At 41.6% G+C, this 16,281-nt stretch overlaps 1 protein-coding gene and 1 long non-coding RNA gene across 4 annotated transcripts in view; one reads left to right on the plus strand and one right to left on the minus strand.

The window, feature by feature from the left end:
- nedd9 (neural precursor cell expressed, developmentally down-regulated 9) overlaps positions 1-10,598 on the plus strand; it is a 34,173-nt gene extending 23,575 nt beyond the window's left edge. The window contains exons 3-7 of the mRNA XM_015031559.1: positions 4,586-4,684; positions 5,969-6,106; positions 7,226-8,383; positions 8,790-8,879; positions 9,673-10,598. Of these exons, the coding sequence (XP_014887045.1) occupies positions 4,586-4,684; positions 5,969-6,106; positions 7,226-8,383; positions 8,790-8,879; positions 9,673-10,182 (1,995 nt within the window). The 3' untranslated portion in view covers positions 10,183-10,598. The remainder of the gene's footprint in view (positions 1-4,585; positions 4,685-5,968; positions 6,107-7,225; positions 8,384-8,789; positions 8,880-9,672) is intronic.
- On the minus strand, positions 970-16,106 carry LOC106946885 (uncharacterized). 3 transcript variants are annotated; one of them, XR_001424853.1, is made up of 4 exons: positions 15,963-16,106; positions 14,488-14,570; positions 8,774-8,909; positions 970-1,589 (listed from the first exon to the last, which is right to left on the minus strand). It is a non-coding gene; the product is annotated as an uncharacterized LOC106946885 (long non-coding RNA). The 3 variants fall into 3 exon arrangements; XR_001424852.1 differs by lacking the exon at positions 970-1,589 and adding an exon at positions 6,079-6,164; XR_001424854.1 differs by lacking the exon at positions 970-1,589 and adding an exon at positions 6,113-6,191.
- Between the last annotated feature and the right edge of the window lie 175 nt (positions 16,107-16,281).

The following is a 16,281-nucleotide window of genomic DNA, read 5'->3' on the forward strand; positions in this document are numbered from 1 at the left end:
AATTAGTTTGGAGCTTTAACAGGCTGGAGTCACGATGGAGCTGTGACTCAGCAGAAAAGCTTCCTGCAGCCTGGATGTAGCAGAGCCGACTGCTGCAGGCAGCTAGCCTCCAGATCGATGCAAACAGGCGGCTGAAGGCCACAGAGGAGGACGGCTGCTTGATTCGTGTCTGCAGGCCATTAGCAGGAAGGAAGAGATCGTGATTGAGAACAAAAGCAATGAAAAGGTGTGAAACACGAATGGAGGCGATATAAATCGACCGCAGGCAGAAAAAAGGCGCCTGATCTCACCGACTCGTCCTTTTCTTTCTGTCCATGTTCACAGTTCTCACTGTTTTAGCAGAAACGAACCTCACACTGCGACTGGAGCAGGAGACTTTATCTGCACCAACACATTTAAAACAAACACACAAAACAACCTAAACACTTAATTTTACACTACAGTTAGTGCTGCTAAAATATTTTTTAAAAACTTAAATGATGTTTTTAAGTTTTATCATTGTGAATTTTAATAGATTTGAGAAAAATACAGAATAAATTTAAACTAAGGAGTTTCCTTTAACTGTGTTTTATTTTGTAGGATATAACAAACTGATATTTGCTGTTTTTTTTAGTCAGGCTATCTGCTCCAGTAGCCAGAGTTCTCTTCTGTCATTTAACAACAGCCTTACTTTAATAATGTCGCCCCTTTGGTTTACGTACTTCAACTCTTTTTAGAGTTTTTTGCAAGTGGAAACATTTTTGAATGTTTAAAATTACGTAGTTTTGCTAATGAGGGAAAAATGTAGCAGCCAGCTGACCAGCCAGCTGACCAGCAGTGCTTCTCATTCCAAGGATTTCAGAAACAAAAAGTATCAATAGGTGGGAAAAATCGAGTTAGAAAACATGGAAAACCTCAGAGTTGTTTAAGTTATTTAGCTGCAAAAAGAAGAAAAAGCCAAAAAGCTTCAGTCAGGTAGTAACTACTGGGAGATAAATCAGATTAAAATTAAATCATAAACGATTCAATCAGAAGCTTACAGCATCACTTAGTTTACATAAAGGCTGAATATATCGGGGTTTTTTCCTTTATTCCATCTGAAAACCAGATGACTCGATAATTAAAACAGCATAATTTAAGTTTTTGCTGGTAAAAAAAAATTCTTTATGATTTCAGTTTTCTGATTACAGAAGAAAAGATTTCTTCCCTTCTTGTCGACATTATGAGTAATGGAGGATGAACTCACAACATCCTGTTTTCACTTGATCCTTGAATGAAGTCTTTCATACCAGACGGAGCGTTTGAACGTGGCTCAGTGGCTTAAAGCGATAACATGATGTCATCGCTGATGTCACGTAACGTTTAAATGTGTTAAAGCTCAACCTGCCTGAACGACCCAAAGCAAACAAGGCGCTGCTGAAAGAGCCTTGAGTCGCTCACCGCCACACGCAGGCGAGTTCACAAGGCGTCTGTTCAACAGCGCTGGGATCCAGGTGTGTAGCCCCGCCCCTTCCAGGCCCCTCTCACCTGTGTAGGAAAGGGTTTTCTCTGTTTCTGTGGCTGTTGGTGACATCATCACTCTACGGTCCTCAATGCGCCGCCAATGAACCCTGCAGGGGAAACGGAGGGAGGAGACGGGGAGGTTATGGAGCAGACAGGAAACAACATGGCGTACGCATCGCTGCAGAGCAGAGGCTGAGCCGCCATCTTTTTATTGCTTTCACTCAGACAGAAGCTCAGACGTTATATTAAGCTCTTATTTTGAAGTCTGTTTACCAAGCAGTTCTGTTTCCTATTCTCATGTCCTCTTTTTGGTTTTCAAAAAACTTTCAGCAAATGGCAAGCATACAACAAATGAGCAAAAGAGATATACAAAATAATATGTTTATATAAGGAAACAACCAGGGGTGTTAAATAAACTAATACATGCAAAAATTCACATTTATGAATTGCTTTGAGTCGCCTCATGTTGTCTTTGTGAAACATGCTGGGTGTCAACATGGTTGAATTTAGCACTTTAGCATTAGCACCCTCTAAATACCTTGTTGGTGTAGCACATTAGCATTAGCTTCTTCTAAATACCTTATTAGCATAGCACTTTAGCAAATCTCATTCCGGTGCTGCGATTTCTGCACATGCAAGTTTGATTTGGTTTGTGTAGCACTTCAGCGTTATCAGAAGTAATGTTTAGTGCTTTAGGGAGAAGAGCGGCGGCCACTGCTGTTTTCTACTGGATACATTCAGTGGTTCTGACTGTTAGGTGAAGCAGTTCTCACTCAGTTTTGGTCCAGTTGAGCTGAATAACTGTCTGGTTCTGCTCGTCAGCAGATCTCTGATCATCTCGGTTTATTTCAGAGATCCATCCATGGTTTAGGATTCAGTTTCGACCCCACATGCTCGCTGCAGGACGCACCAACAGGAATCCCAGCTATGAACTCCTGAAATCACCAGGTTGAGATGTGAATTACGGGAAACATACAAACTACCGCTAGGCAGATGAATGAAAGTCCTTTCCATAGAAGGAGTTTGGTTTTCCGCTTTCCATTTCTTCCTCTTGTTCCTTTCAGAAATCTTGCCCAACTTTCCCCAGAAGTGTTAATCCTGCTCTGAGGTCATGTTCCATTCTCCCTCCTGACAGCAGAGACATATCAGGGGATTAACCCGAGCCTCTGCCAGGAAGTCAGACGTATGGTTCCTATTTTCCAGCCCTGCTAATGAACCCTGCTCCATCCAGAGCGGTGGTAGCTGATCTCGGGGGCAGAGGAGGAGGACTGTGCTCGGGAAAGACATTCCCAGCATTCCTGGCTTCCCTCTGAAGGTCTGTTGCGCTGCTGTTAACGGCTCTGAGACGACGAGGCCGGGGGAGGGGTTGGGGTGTAGGGGAGCAGATTAGCACCGACAGGAAACGGTGATAAAACATTAACAGGGTCAAAGATTTCCCCATGAAAGTGAAACCAGTCAGTGTTGGGTTTCTCCGGATGAAAGACTTGAAGTTTTATGAAACACTCCGGCTGGAGGTTGATCTTTAAACAGTGATGTAATGATTATCTCAGCAGGAGTCGAGCTGATTCCAGACTCTGCTTCAGCTTTCTTTCTGCTCATAAAGCCGTTCTCCAGGTCACAAATGTGCAGCTTTCAATAAAATGAAGCTCAAGTTGAAATTGTGCTCATTTTATTCCTCACAGCTGCTCAAAGTTTGGTTTAGCTTGAATCATTTTCCAGTGCAGCCTGTGGCTGAAGGCCAAACAGCTTCTTGAATTACGTTTCTCTAGCTAAAGACCCGACTTCAGCGTTCTAGCTAAAATGACAGAGCTGCAAAAATATCGAATCCCAGTAATCAGTCTTCTTTTAGCCTTAAAGGCATTCAGTGTTTTGGCTGTTTTGCAATTTTCTGGAAGTTTGTTCCAGATTTGTGGTGAATAGAAGCTGAATGCTGCTTCTCCATGATGAATACAATCTTTATAAACTGGTGCAAATAAGACGAAACTTGGGACCCAACTTTTAAAGAATCATCCAACATAGAATATAAATTTTGTCATAACTTAAATAATCCAAATATCTTAAAGGAGTTGCTGTGGATGGTGATGCTGCGGGTAGTAAGGATCTCCAGTAGCAGTCAGTCATGCAGCGACTCTAGAGAGGCCTCTGACAGAAGACTGTTGCTGTATGAGAGTCTCATGACCGTCATAACATGCTAACAGATCAATATCTGGGCAGCGGAGACGATATTCAACAGTAACAAGATCTGGATGACGATATCAGTTGTTAGGTAGCACTGCTAATCCACCTCCTTTGCTTTTGCCACTCTTCTTTAAATCTCTGTCTGGGCAGAGAGATGTTAGAGTAGGGGATAAGACCCTGCAGCCCTCTGCCTTGAATGAAGTTATACAATTAAAACTCTGGTTGGGTCAATTTTTGGGCTTATTTAATATTCTCTGGCAGACAAAATTTAAGGCCGTATTTAACATATTTAAGGCAAACTGACTTTTTAAAGCATGAATGTAAGGTATTTTAAGGCCTTAATTTTAGATCCATGTATTTAAGACTTTTTAACGATGCGCAGACGCCCTGGATCACAGTCCAGTTGGAAAAACACGTGAAACAAGCCGCTCTGCTTTAAAAGCAAGAAAACTGGGAGAAAACCTGAACCAATGTCAACGCTCCTGACACTGCACCAATCAGGCAGGGAGGTGGCAGCATCATGCTGGGGGATGTTTTGCTGCTAGTGGTTGTGGCGAAGTGATTGGACCTCCAACGTGCTGCTGGATGGTTGAAACCCGATCTCACACAGGTCCACAGCGGGTTAATGTTTCCCCTTCAGTGTTAATGAACACATTATTAGTCTCAGGTTGTCTGTAATTATCAGCTGCTGGGGGTTTTACTGAGCTCAGAGGTTTTCTGTGCAGCTGCAGGCGTCTGTTTATGAGTCAGCTTCCTGGGTCCTGGAACAGGGATGTTATCAGGAAATATCCGCCTCAAATAGAATTACGCAGGGTTACTCAAGGACGAGGAACGACAGGCAGCCAAAACAACCACAGAGCAACATGGTGGCACAGGATCAACATGGAGTTGTTGTTTCTGACATTGTGTGTCTGCAATCCAACAGGTCGTGACCCCAGTCAGAGTGGGACAGTCCTACTCCTACAGCCCCGGACAGCACAACCACCAGGACCTGTACGACGTCCCGCCCAGCAGATCACAGGGGGTAGGTGTCTTGTTTCCATGGCAACGTCACCGCCCGCTCTGTTAGCTGTTGCTACCCATCAGAACATCTAACAAACCAGACCCGGTTCTATCATCTGAGCCGCGTTATGCCGGTCTGGGAGGCTCAGTAGAGGTGGAGGATGAGACCAGAGATGAGACTTCAGGTCTTTAATGAACTCAGACAGACGGAGGTTCGCGTTGGTATCGGCGCCAATCAGACCAGAGGTGCAACCCCACAGGGAGTTTCCATGAGCAGAAAAGTGTGGCAACCCAGCATGTGGGGCGTACTCTCTACCAGGCTGGTTAAATGGAAACCCACAATGTGACCCATCAGTGCAGGTGATGTCTGATGCATCGCCAAGGTTATTCAATAATCGCCAACTAATTTAGTAATCAACTAAAAAAAAAAAGAGTTTTCTGAAAGAACACAGTCAGAGCAGAAATTAAGCAAAAACTGCATAAAAAATTTGCTTTTAAGATGAAAAATGTACATCAGTTGTACCAGAGCTCCTCTAGTTGCAGTTTTCAATCTTCTTTAAGTCTTTAAGAAATGTTTTCTATCCAGTTATTAATCTGTTAATCTAATACGTACTGATGTTCAGTCCAGCAGAAAGAAAGAACTGACATTTTCACATGTTGATGTTAAAAGGGATTTTTTTTAGCTGCAGATGCATCTTTTGCTACAAATGATAAAATGTTGTGTGCATTTTAGGCAGCAAAATGTTTGATTTCTTATTGAATTACTTGTTTATTTGTATTTTTTATGCATTTCTAATATTGTGTAAAATAATTTTAAGTGGTTGAGTGAAAAATCTGCAGAATGAAATTATTTTTTTTATAACTGAAATAATTTAGTTGTTGCCCTAAACAGTCATCAGACACATCATAGGCCTGGTGTTCAGATCCAGCAGCTCCGGTATTTATTTTATGATTATTTATATTATAAGTACTTTGTTCTGATATTTTAGGGGAAATGTCTGGAACAGATTCCAAATTTCCAAACCTTTTATGGAAAATAAATGAAAATCTGATACATCTAGTCTTCCCAGCAGATCCATGTCATTATTTTGTGCAACGTTAAATAAAACAGTGCAAATAAATCAAATGTAAAATACGCACAGGCACAGCTGAACTGGTTTTAATTTAAAATTTGCCATCAGATTTAGGTTTTTTGTTCCCTCGTGTAGCAAACAAGCAGCCAAAGCTCAGATCTCCGTAACAACAGCAGGCTGTGGTTGAACTTTGACCTCCGTCTGGGTTTTAACGTTGGCTTTCTGTGTTCCAGGTGTACGATATTCCTCCTGGTCAGATGTTCCCGGGTCAGCCGGCTGCAGCCAGGAACCAAGGGATCTACGACGTTCCTCCATCCCAGCTGGAGCCCCGGACACAAGGCGTTTATGACATTCCTCCGTCCTCCCAAGGGGTGAGTGCGGGGAAAACCTCGACTCCGTGGCACATCAGCCTGACACCCCGACTTATTCCTGTCAAATAAAACCAAACGCAGGAGGCTGGAAACTGTTTATTGACGCAGCTCCTTGAATTTCTCCTAATTTTCTCCATTAAATGAATAATACGTCAAACGACATATTTATGGCGATCCTGCGGCTCTGGTAAATGAAGGCTTAGCTTGCCAGAAGCCACTGAGTGAGTGGCTTGGTGTTTGAACTGCAGCAGGAGAAACGGCTCTCTTTCCAGAGATTCCTGCAGCGCCGCCCAGACAGCCAGCGCTCTGTTTGGACCAACCTGAAGCTCTCTGAGCTGTTATTTGCGTCGCTCCTAATTACAGTTTACTCGGTTTGTCTAGCTGTGAGGAGTGTCGCTTTATTTACTCCCATGATGCCTTGAGGCCTTTAGACACATATGCAGCTCGGCTACAGCAGCGAATCGAAGGAGGAAACGATCATGTGTTCACATATAAGCTAATCTTTCACTTCCTTCAAATATCCCAACGGCTGCTGTGTGCTCCCACAGACAATAATGATAAAAAGAAAGTGCACTGCTGGTCAGGACATACTAAACTGATCTTTACCAGGCATTAAACCTCAAGTGAACAAAACAAACACAATCTGCCATTGTTTTAATAAGAAACACAGCGAGCCTCTCAGAAAGCTTGCCAGTCTGGACCGCACAAAATAAAATAAAAATTAAAAAAGTTAAAAGTAATAAAAAATTAAATAATTTAATTGACTGTTCATAAGAGGAAAACTTTAAAACTCGTAATTATGAGTTTTATTCTCATATTTATGACTTTAATATTCATAATTGTGACTATTATGCTCATAATAAAGACTTTAGTACTTGTAACTATGACTTTTATCCACCTAATTATAATTTTATAACTTAATTATGACAAACTTAGAAATTGGGTCTTCAAAAACAAAAAAACAAAACATTTTCCTACCTTTTCAGGGATCCATAAATCAGTTTCTCAGAGAAAAATGTCTGAATAGAATAGAATAAACCCAAACACACGACCCTGTGGTGCTCCACCAGTAATGTGTGTGTGTATTTGTCGATGTCTGACCCTTCGTTTTGTCCTTAGGTCTACTCAGTGCCACCCTGCAGGACCAACGCTGACCTCCAGGAGGGAAACTACGACTTCCCGCAGCCTCTCAAGCAGAAACAGGAAGGCATCTACGACGTCCCGCCTGCCATCCTCACCAAACCGTCTCACAGCCCCCAGTCTCTTTACGATTTCCCGCCCAACGTCGAGCCCCATCACCATCACCCAAACACCAATGGCAACGAGGGCATCTACGACGTTCCTCCCTCCGCCCTCCACTCCGGAGCGGACTCTCAGCAGGACGTTTACGACTTCCCCCGGGGCGCACAGCCGCTCCAAAATAAAGGCTCTGCCGACCGGGACACAAGCAAAGGAATCTACGACATTCCTGCTCAGGACGCTCGCACCGTGACGGATGTGACGGACGGCGTGAACCGCCTATCGTTCTCCAGCACCGGCAGCTCACGGAGCAGCATGTCCACCTCCTCGTCTTCCACGGGCTGCGGCTCAGAGGGACGCCTCTTCCTGGACGTGGACGCCGGGGTGCAGAGGCTGTACCGCCTGCAGCAAGGTGTGGAGCTCTCTCTTGGGGCCTTGCACTCAATGGCGTCTTCCTCCCACTGGAGGACTTTTCCCTACATGGAGCAGCACACCAACGACGTGCGCATGGTGCTGGACAAAGTCCGAGTGTCTCTGGTGGACTTCATTGCGTTCGGTAGAGGAGCTGCGGCGAACGCCACGTCTCTGTCGGACTCTAGTCTGCACAGCAAGCTGAGGCGTCAGCTGGCGCGGCTGGAGGACTCACAGCAGATCCTGGTGCAGACCTACCAAGCTCTGGAGAGCTGCAGCTGGGCTCTGAACGCCCTGGCTTCCTCCAGGCAGCACCACAACAAGAGCGACGACCTGGACCGCTTCGTCATGGTGTCCAGGACCATTTCTGACGACACCAAGCAGCTGGTCTCGACGATAGGCAGCAATGCCGAGCTGCTCTTCAGGCGGACGCACGCCGACGGAACGTTCTCCACCGGCAGCACACCGGAGGAGAACCGGCTCACCTCGCTGCCGTCAGACTCAGACAGCTACAGCGGACAGACCAAAGCCTTCCCTGTCCAACCCAACCAGGACAAGGACAACATGAACCACAGCGAGAAGTGTGTGAAGAGCTGGATGGAGGACTACGACTACGTCCATCTGCAGGTAAAACAGCAACAGGTTGGGGCAGTTTTTCTTAACTCCACGATTTTGCGATTGTTATGATTTTTGCTGCAATCATAATTGATTTTGCCGTGAATAAATATTTGCAAGAAATTCTTTAAATGTGACTTTTTTTTACTCACGATGTTGATGGTGGATTATAAACTGACATCATGTATGGTGGAGACAGGAATGTAATAAAAGTAAGTAATATTGCCACCTGCAGGTGGGAGTTAGCATAGCATAAACCCCAACGTTTAGACCATTTCAATAAACTCACCATTATGCACTAGCAAAAGCCAATGCAGGGATTGTTCTCCTTATTTCACCATATTATTATATTTATTTAACAATGGAGCTGTTTCTTTGTTCACTCTTTAATTTTTGCCTCACCTGTTTCCATCCGAAGGGTAAAGAGGATTTTGAGCGTCAGCAGAAGGAGCTGCTGGAGAAGGAGAACATCATCAAGCAGACTGCAGTCCAGCTGGGCCAGGAGCAGGTGAGTCCGAGGTGGAAACGTCACACAAACCTGGAAAATAAATGGGGACTTGTTATGAAAAATTCACATTTTTGCAAGTTTTTATATTTCTATTTGGATTTCTACTGCTTCTAACAAAAAAAAACAAAAAAAAAAAACAACGCCCCCTTGGTTTTTGGAAATAAGTTAACATTTTCTGGTGTCTGAAAAATGAGCCATTTCAAAAACCACTGCACAAATCAGCACCAGCTGCCCTGTTACCTAGCAACCTCAGCAGAGTTCCACACGTTACCTAGCAACCCAAACTGAACTCCAGTCTGTTTGGTCAGCTGGTTTTCCTGCTGTATACGCTGTACAATGGCTGCTGGAAAAGACAAGTGTTTTGTTGTCGACTTGTCATCCAGAAACAATTGGCTGATTTCTTGTTAGTTGTGCAGGAGGCTCTACTTCTGCTTTTCAAAGATGTACAGTTGTATAATTGTGCATATGTTTGCAACTCTTGTCACGTGCGAGTGAAAACGTTGATTATGGAGCGTGGCCAGCAGCAGTTTAATTGGATTTAAAGTGACACAGACCCTAAAACAACTCACCCTGAAAGGCAGAACTCAACAGACTCATTATCTAAGAATGATTTTGTACCAAAAATGTAATGAACATGTTTTATATAGGACATAGACCTATCCTAAGATGTTCACGGCTATGTATTTAGCTGTTTCAAGCTAAATACACATTTAGTTTGGAACAAAATTAAAGGTTACGACAATAACCTTTAAAGTTATTGTCGTAAATAACTGGATTGTTTCATCTTCCTCAGATTAATCAGTTTAAGAAGCTGGAGCAGGAAGTGATCAAACCCGTGGAGAATGACATCACCCAGTGGACGTCCCCCGCTCCCTCCGACTCCTCCTCCGCCCAGGTGTGTGCCCGCGACCGCCAGCTGCTCGGCTTCTACTCCGCCCAGTGTGAGCAGCACTTCTCCACCTTGCTCAGCGCCGTCGACGCCTTCTTTGCCTGTGTCGGCGCCGGCCAGCCTCCCCGCATCTTCGTCGCGCACAGCAAGTTTGTCATCCTCAGCGCGCACAAGCTGGTATTCATTGGGGACACGCTGTCCAGGCAGGCGTCCGCCCCAGAGGTGGCCAACCGTGTGATGAACTCCAGCAACGTGCTGTGTGACCTGCTGAAAACGGTGGTGGCGGCCACCAAGACGGCCGCCCTGAACTACCCCAACACGGCCGCCATCCAGGACATGGTGGACCGGGTGGCCAACCTTTCGCACCACGCCCAGCAGTTCAAGGAGCAGCTGCTGCAGATGGCCGCTCTGTGACTTCCCTCCAGCATTCTTACACCAACCTGCACAACCTACAAATATATATACATATATATTTATATGTATGTGTTGCTCCCCATCATGCTCTGTAAATAGTCCGTGGTGTAAATATCGGCTGTTTTCTGTGTAGATAGTTTTATATTATGGTCTGAATATAAACATAGCTGCAGTCATGGTGAGTCTTTAGGATCTGGTGGACATTTTTCATAACATTCCTGTTGCATACGAAGCACCTTATGTTTGTTTCCATTTTCTTCTGAGGATCTGGTTGTTGTGTTGCTGCATTTCTCTGTTAATCGTGTTTGTCTGTGGAACTCGCCACACAGTAAATGGCTCTTCTAACGCAGAAACATGTGTCGTCTTTCCTCGTGTTACTGGAATCTGATTAAACGGATATTCCTTTTCCAGCTCTCTGAAGGTCCCAGCATAGTATTTTCATCAGCTTAAGGGCTCAATCAGGGATGTTCAAAGTGTGGTGCGTGGGCCAGTTATGGATCCAAACTGCGATTTGAGAGAGATAGAAATCTGACCCATCAGCAAAGAGATACTTTGTTTACTGACGAGTTAAAAGACTCTGTTCTTCCTAAATATTAAGTTTGAAGATTAGATAAGTACATATTTAGCTTGGAACAACATTAAATACTTAATTTGTAACTTAAATGTGTTGAATATTTAGCTAAATGTTTAATCATATGTTAACTAGTATACAAATTAAATATTTAGCTTGCAAGTTAAATATTTAATTATGAACCTAAATATATAGCTTTCCAGCTAAATATTTAGTTTACAAAAAATATTTAATTTGATTATCAAGTGTTTAGTTTGGAAAAGAAATATTTAGTTCCAAACTAAATTTTTAGTTCCCAACTAAATGCTTAGATCTGATCCATATATTTAGTTTACAAACTAAATATTTATCTTGCAAATAAAATGTTTAGTTAGTTAGCTAAAAATTTAATTTGGAGATTAACTGTTTAGTAGGAAAATTGATATTTAGCTGCAAACAAATTTTTTAGTTCCCAACTAAATATTTAGCTTGTGAATTGCATATTTAGTTTGCAAACTAAATATTTAGTTTGAAACTTTGACATTTATGAACGTACGAACAACATGTTGAAAATATGACTTTGAAAAATCAACCCCCACTTATTCCTCTTATGACGGATTAAATTATCCAGATTAGTTCTGTTCATTTTTTTACTTTGCAACTTCATCCATGGCACCCCATAAGCATTCCTGTTCCTGCCTGGGCTTCCTCTGGTTGCCATGGTAACTCACTCCAAACACATAAATGCTGGTTTAATGGGCGCTCTGCGTCTCCCAGGGCCGTTAACTCTGAAGCTTCTGGTTGCAGTTAGAGCCTCGCTGAGATCTCGGGGAGCTTCTGGCAGAAGAAGCAGCAGGTCTTCACCACAGCTGCAGCAGTTCTCTGCGATAAAACCTGCCTGCTGGAGCTGATCAGCAGCAAACAGGTGGAAACCTGCAGAGAGCTCATCAGAGAGGTGACAGGCGGCTCTTCCAGGACGGCTCCCTGCACAGAGCTCTGCTGTCTCTGCAGTTTCCTCGCCTCGCCACAAACATTTCCTGTCAAGTATTTGCAGCCTCTGAAATTACAGTCTGGCCTCTCCAGAAGCTGCAGATGGAAATGAAATGAGCCAAATCTGAGGGAAATGTGGCTTCGCTGGTACCAGCAGCGCTCCACGTCGGTCCGCTTTCAGAGAGGCTTCTAATGCAGTTTTCCAGCAGTTGGACAGAGAGATGTGGGAAACTCTGAACTGTGAAATCTCTGATTTCCACTCTGCTAAATTCCACTTTACGCTGAATTACTTTTAAGAAGCTTTCAGGCATTAAAACAAAAAGTCTTCATGTGGATCTGATGTTATAAGGAGAGGCTGAGGATGAATGTCTCAGAATCTGATTATTAAATTATGAGATAACTGGGAGGTTAAACCAGGTTCCGTGCAGTTGAGAAGAGAGAAACAGATATAAAGCTACAGCCAAATGATCACAATATTTGCCTTTAACACTTTTTCGTCTAAGCTCCAATAACCGTAACTTGGTCAGGTTAAATGCAGGAATCAGAAGTGCTCTGTCTGTCCTGCTGGAGATCAACCATCAAGCTGAAAAGTCAGAGTCTGAATTGTTGGAAGACGTTTCTGTTGGAGGATATCTGATCCCAGAATGGGAGGAGGAAGTTGAGTCCTTTGGACGTGTCACTGCTGGAAACACACAGGGCTGCTGGTCGTTCTCAGCTGTTAGCCAGATAATGAAAAGATAACTTTTATAACTTTAAATCTAAAAACAAGCTGAGCTGGCAGCATAAAAACTGAAGATCCAAAGTTTGAAAACATAACATTCGTCTCATTTGAAAGGTTTTTGCACATGTCAGAGTTTCTGGGGTTTTTAAAACCTATTTAACATCATTATGAGTGAAATTTAAGATCTGTGACACAAAGAAAATCACATATTTTATAAAGCAGTGCTAACCTCTTCCGCACAGAATGCATGTTACATCGTACAGATTTGCAACAGAAGTGAGCCAGAGGTAAAGATGAACATCATCCATCCAACTGCTGACACTTTACACTTAACCAAGACAGGTACAAAAAAAGCTAGCTACGTAGCAAGAGATTATTAGCAGCTAGTTAGCGATAGCCTTAACCACCTCAAGTCACAGAGCAGAATGAAAATGTTTGCTTCACAGAAAAGTTCCTTGAGAAAAATAAACTACATAATATGTTTAGTAGTGCTGCCATGACAAAATCTAAGACCTGTGACTAACTTAAAAAGATACATTTTTAAAAATGTATGTTTAAGGCCAACATACATTTTTAAAAACGAGTTTAGGACATTTAAAGTTGCAGTTTGTAACTTTAATAAAGAATGTTTTTCCATGTTTGCTCCATGTTGTGACAGTTTGTTATGAGACAGATAATCTGAGAAAAGATCGACCTCCCTGAGCTGCTACTGCCGCCTGAAGAAATGCACCAAAATCAATCAATCAGAGCCAGGAGGAGGGGCTTAGTGCTGTCAATCAACATCATGTACTCACTGCTAAATGTGCTAATGGCAGAGAAACAACTTAGTGTTACATAAAAACTTTTTATCCACCATCATCAGTGGCTATGCTAACTAGCCGACCATTCATAAGAGGCTATGCTAGCTGCAGTCCCGCCTCCTGGCTCTGATTGGTCGTTTCTAGTCAGCACTGTGAGAGATGAGATTGATTTTTTCACAGATCATCTGTCTCATACCAAACTGTCAGTCTTATAGATTCAACAAATATGCCAAAACTATTAAACTATTTTTATAAAAGTTCCACATAGCAGCTTTAAGGCTTTACTTGTAGATAATTTAAGAAGTGTGGACCCCTGTCATGATCTGTAAATGTCTGTGTTAAATCTGGTTTGGCTTCAGTGATGGACTTCAGATCAGGCTTCAGACTCCAGGAGAGTCTCTGAGCCTGAGAGGAATCCCGTCCTGTTGGAAGCGGTTCTTCACAGCTGCACTGGCTCAGGTTGGACTCTTTCACCCTTTTCAGAGACAATAATTTATGGCAGCAATTTAAAATCCTCCAGCAGAGTCTGAACAGCTCAGACAGTTCACTGGGATGTCGCAGATTCCCTGATCTGCAGGACGGATCCAGCCTCTAAAATTAATTATAGCAAATGTAAGGATTTTCACCGATTTCTCTCTGTGGTTCAAAAAGTCAGACTGACTTTTGCTATTTAATTTAACGAGATGTTAACTAAAATATGACTGAACAAAAAGACTCAACTTCTTTCATCAGCATTAAATTATTTAATGGACAGACTGAAACAACGCCTGTGTGACAGACAATCTACCCCTGGTTGGACGATTGTATTTTTTAAAGCTACTGAATAATTAAAAGAATTTTACTACAATTTAAACTATTATCTTCACAATAGGAAATTAACAATTAAATATCAATAGTAATAATTTACTTTACTTAAAACAAATTTCAGATTTTTAAGACTGTGAAGGAATCAAGAAGACATGAAACACACAGTTATAATTAGTTATTAGTGTTTCTGATTCAGTTGATCGACTGTGAAGATCATTAATAGAATGAAAGCCATGAGTAAATTATGAATGAAACTCCACATTTTGGACATAATTTGTGTATATAATCCACAATATTCTAAATTGGTCACGATTTTCCTTTTGTTTACATGGAAATAAACATAGATACTCATAGACAGTGTGGTTATTTCTCTGTAAAATGTTTGAATAATAGAAATCTGAGCCGTAAATACAAATATCTTCAAATACATCCCCTACCTGGTTGTTTTTCACCACTTGAGCTGTTTTCTCCCAACACAGTGCTGCCACCTTGTGTTCAAACTGAAACATTAATGCTAATCCTGCAACAAAAAGAAAGAAAAGTCATTTAGGAGCTAAATGTGGGATTCAGTTAGCTAATAGGAACAGTGTTTGGTCAAAAGCAGTCCTGCAAGGAGCTGGACTTGCTTACCTCACTCCAGCTATTTAAAAATATGACATAACAATGTCAAACATTATTAATCCAAATAACTCAATTTAAAAAGATTAACTTGTTTGATACAGATCCAGTCCACACACAGCATTAATTTCTGATAAATGTAATTATTATGCCATACAGCTGATAAAACCCATAATTCAGTTTTCACAAATAGAAAATTAATTCTGAAATATACATTTTCGAATATGCCGCAAAAGAGTAATTGTGAAATGGACCTAGTTGTTTCCTAACCCTGGTCCTCAAGGCACACTGCCCTACATGTTTTAGATGTTGCTTTAAAACACCCCATTTAAATGGGAAAAAGCTTGTTAATCAGCCATCAATTGAAATCATGTGTGTTGAAGCAGGGAAAGACCTAAAACATGTAGGGCAGTGTGCTTTGAGGGCCAGGGTTGGAAAACATTGGTTTACAGAGTGCTCTATCCAAGCATATTCATTAAAAGTTGAGTGGAAGGAAAAAGTGGGATAGAAAAACATGCACAACCACCAGAGGAAACCTCAACCTTACAGGGTTGTGAATAATACATTTCTGCTGTGTTTTCAATGGCTATAAATAGCAAATCAACATAATTAAAATAAAAAAGGTCTGAAAACATTATTCTATAAAGTATTTAGTTTATTTCATTATGAAATAAACTACATTTTCAATAATACTCTAATTTATTGAATATCGTACAGTGATAGACATAATTTTCATTTGGCCAACATCTCTGTTATAAAATATTTTTTCTAATGGTCTCAGGTAATATTCACAATTTATAAATTTCCTCATCTGTGAGCAAAGAACACATTAAAATCAGCATTAACTTTGTAAAAATAATCTAGAAGCATTAAACTTCAATTAAGTTACTGACACAAATTAACTTAATCATAATAATAAAAATAAATGAATCGAATTAACTTAACAAATGTTTTAGCTTATTGAGATGAAGCAGAAACGTTTCAGTCAAAATTTCTAATTTTCGAGGCGACCTGGAACGTAGCAGTTTGGAATCGCACGTGATTGTCGCGGTAAAAGCAATGGCGGCGGCCAGAAACAGGAATAAAATGATAAAACCTCAGAATTCTTTCATTAATGTTTATCTATACAGGTCAATTAAAATTTTGACAACAATTTGAAACGGGTTTCTTAGCTAGAAAATGTCTTTATTCCTTGCAAACATTTTTAAGCCGGTTTTTAATCTTGCTTTTCTAAATCGGCTTTCAATCGAGTTGTTGCTACTTTTCAAACACTTCTGACACCGAAAATACTCACGGTTGTCTTCATTTCTCTCGCAAAACAAATAAAACCCGTGGTTAGTTTATCTTAAGTGAAATTTTACGATCTAAAGGGAATTTTTACAGGCCAGTTTTCAGCCAGTTTACGTTTCCTTTGAAGAACGACCCATGAGCAGTTCGTTTTCTCGAACAGCACATGCGTGGAATGTTTAAAATCACAAGCGCTCCCCCTACTGGCTGATAAGTATGTTTACATCCATCTACGTCTTTATTCATCCAGTCATCTGCTTCTTAAAATTTATAAAAGGATCAGAACCATCATTAATAACAATAAAAACATAATGAAACTCTGTTTT

This window comes from Poecilia latipinna, unplaced genomic scaffold (genome assembly GCF_001443285.1).
Source record: "Poecilia latipinna isolate Pla-1442-1.1 unplaced genomic scaffold, P_latipinna-1.0 Scaffold211, whole genome shotgun sequence".
NCBI lineage: Eukaryota > Metazoa > Chordata > Actinopteri > Cyprinodontiformes > Poeciliidae > Poecilia > Poecilia latipinna.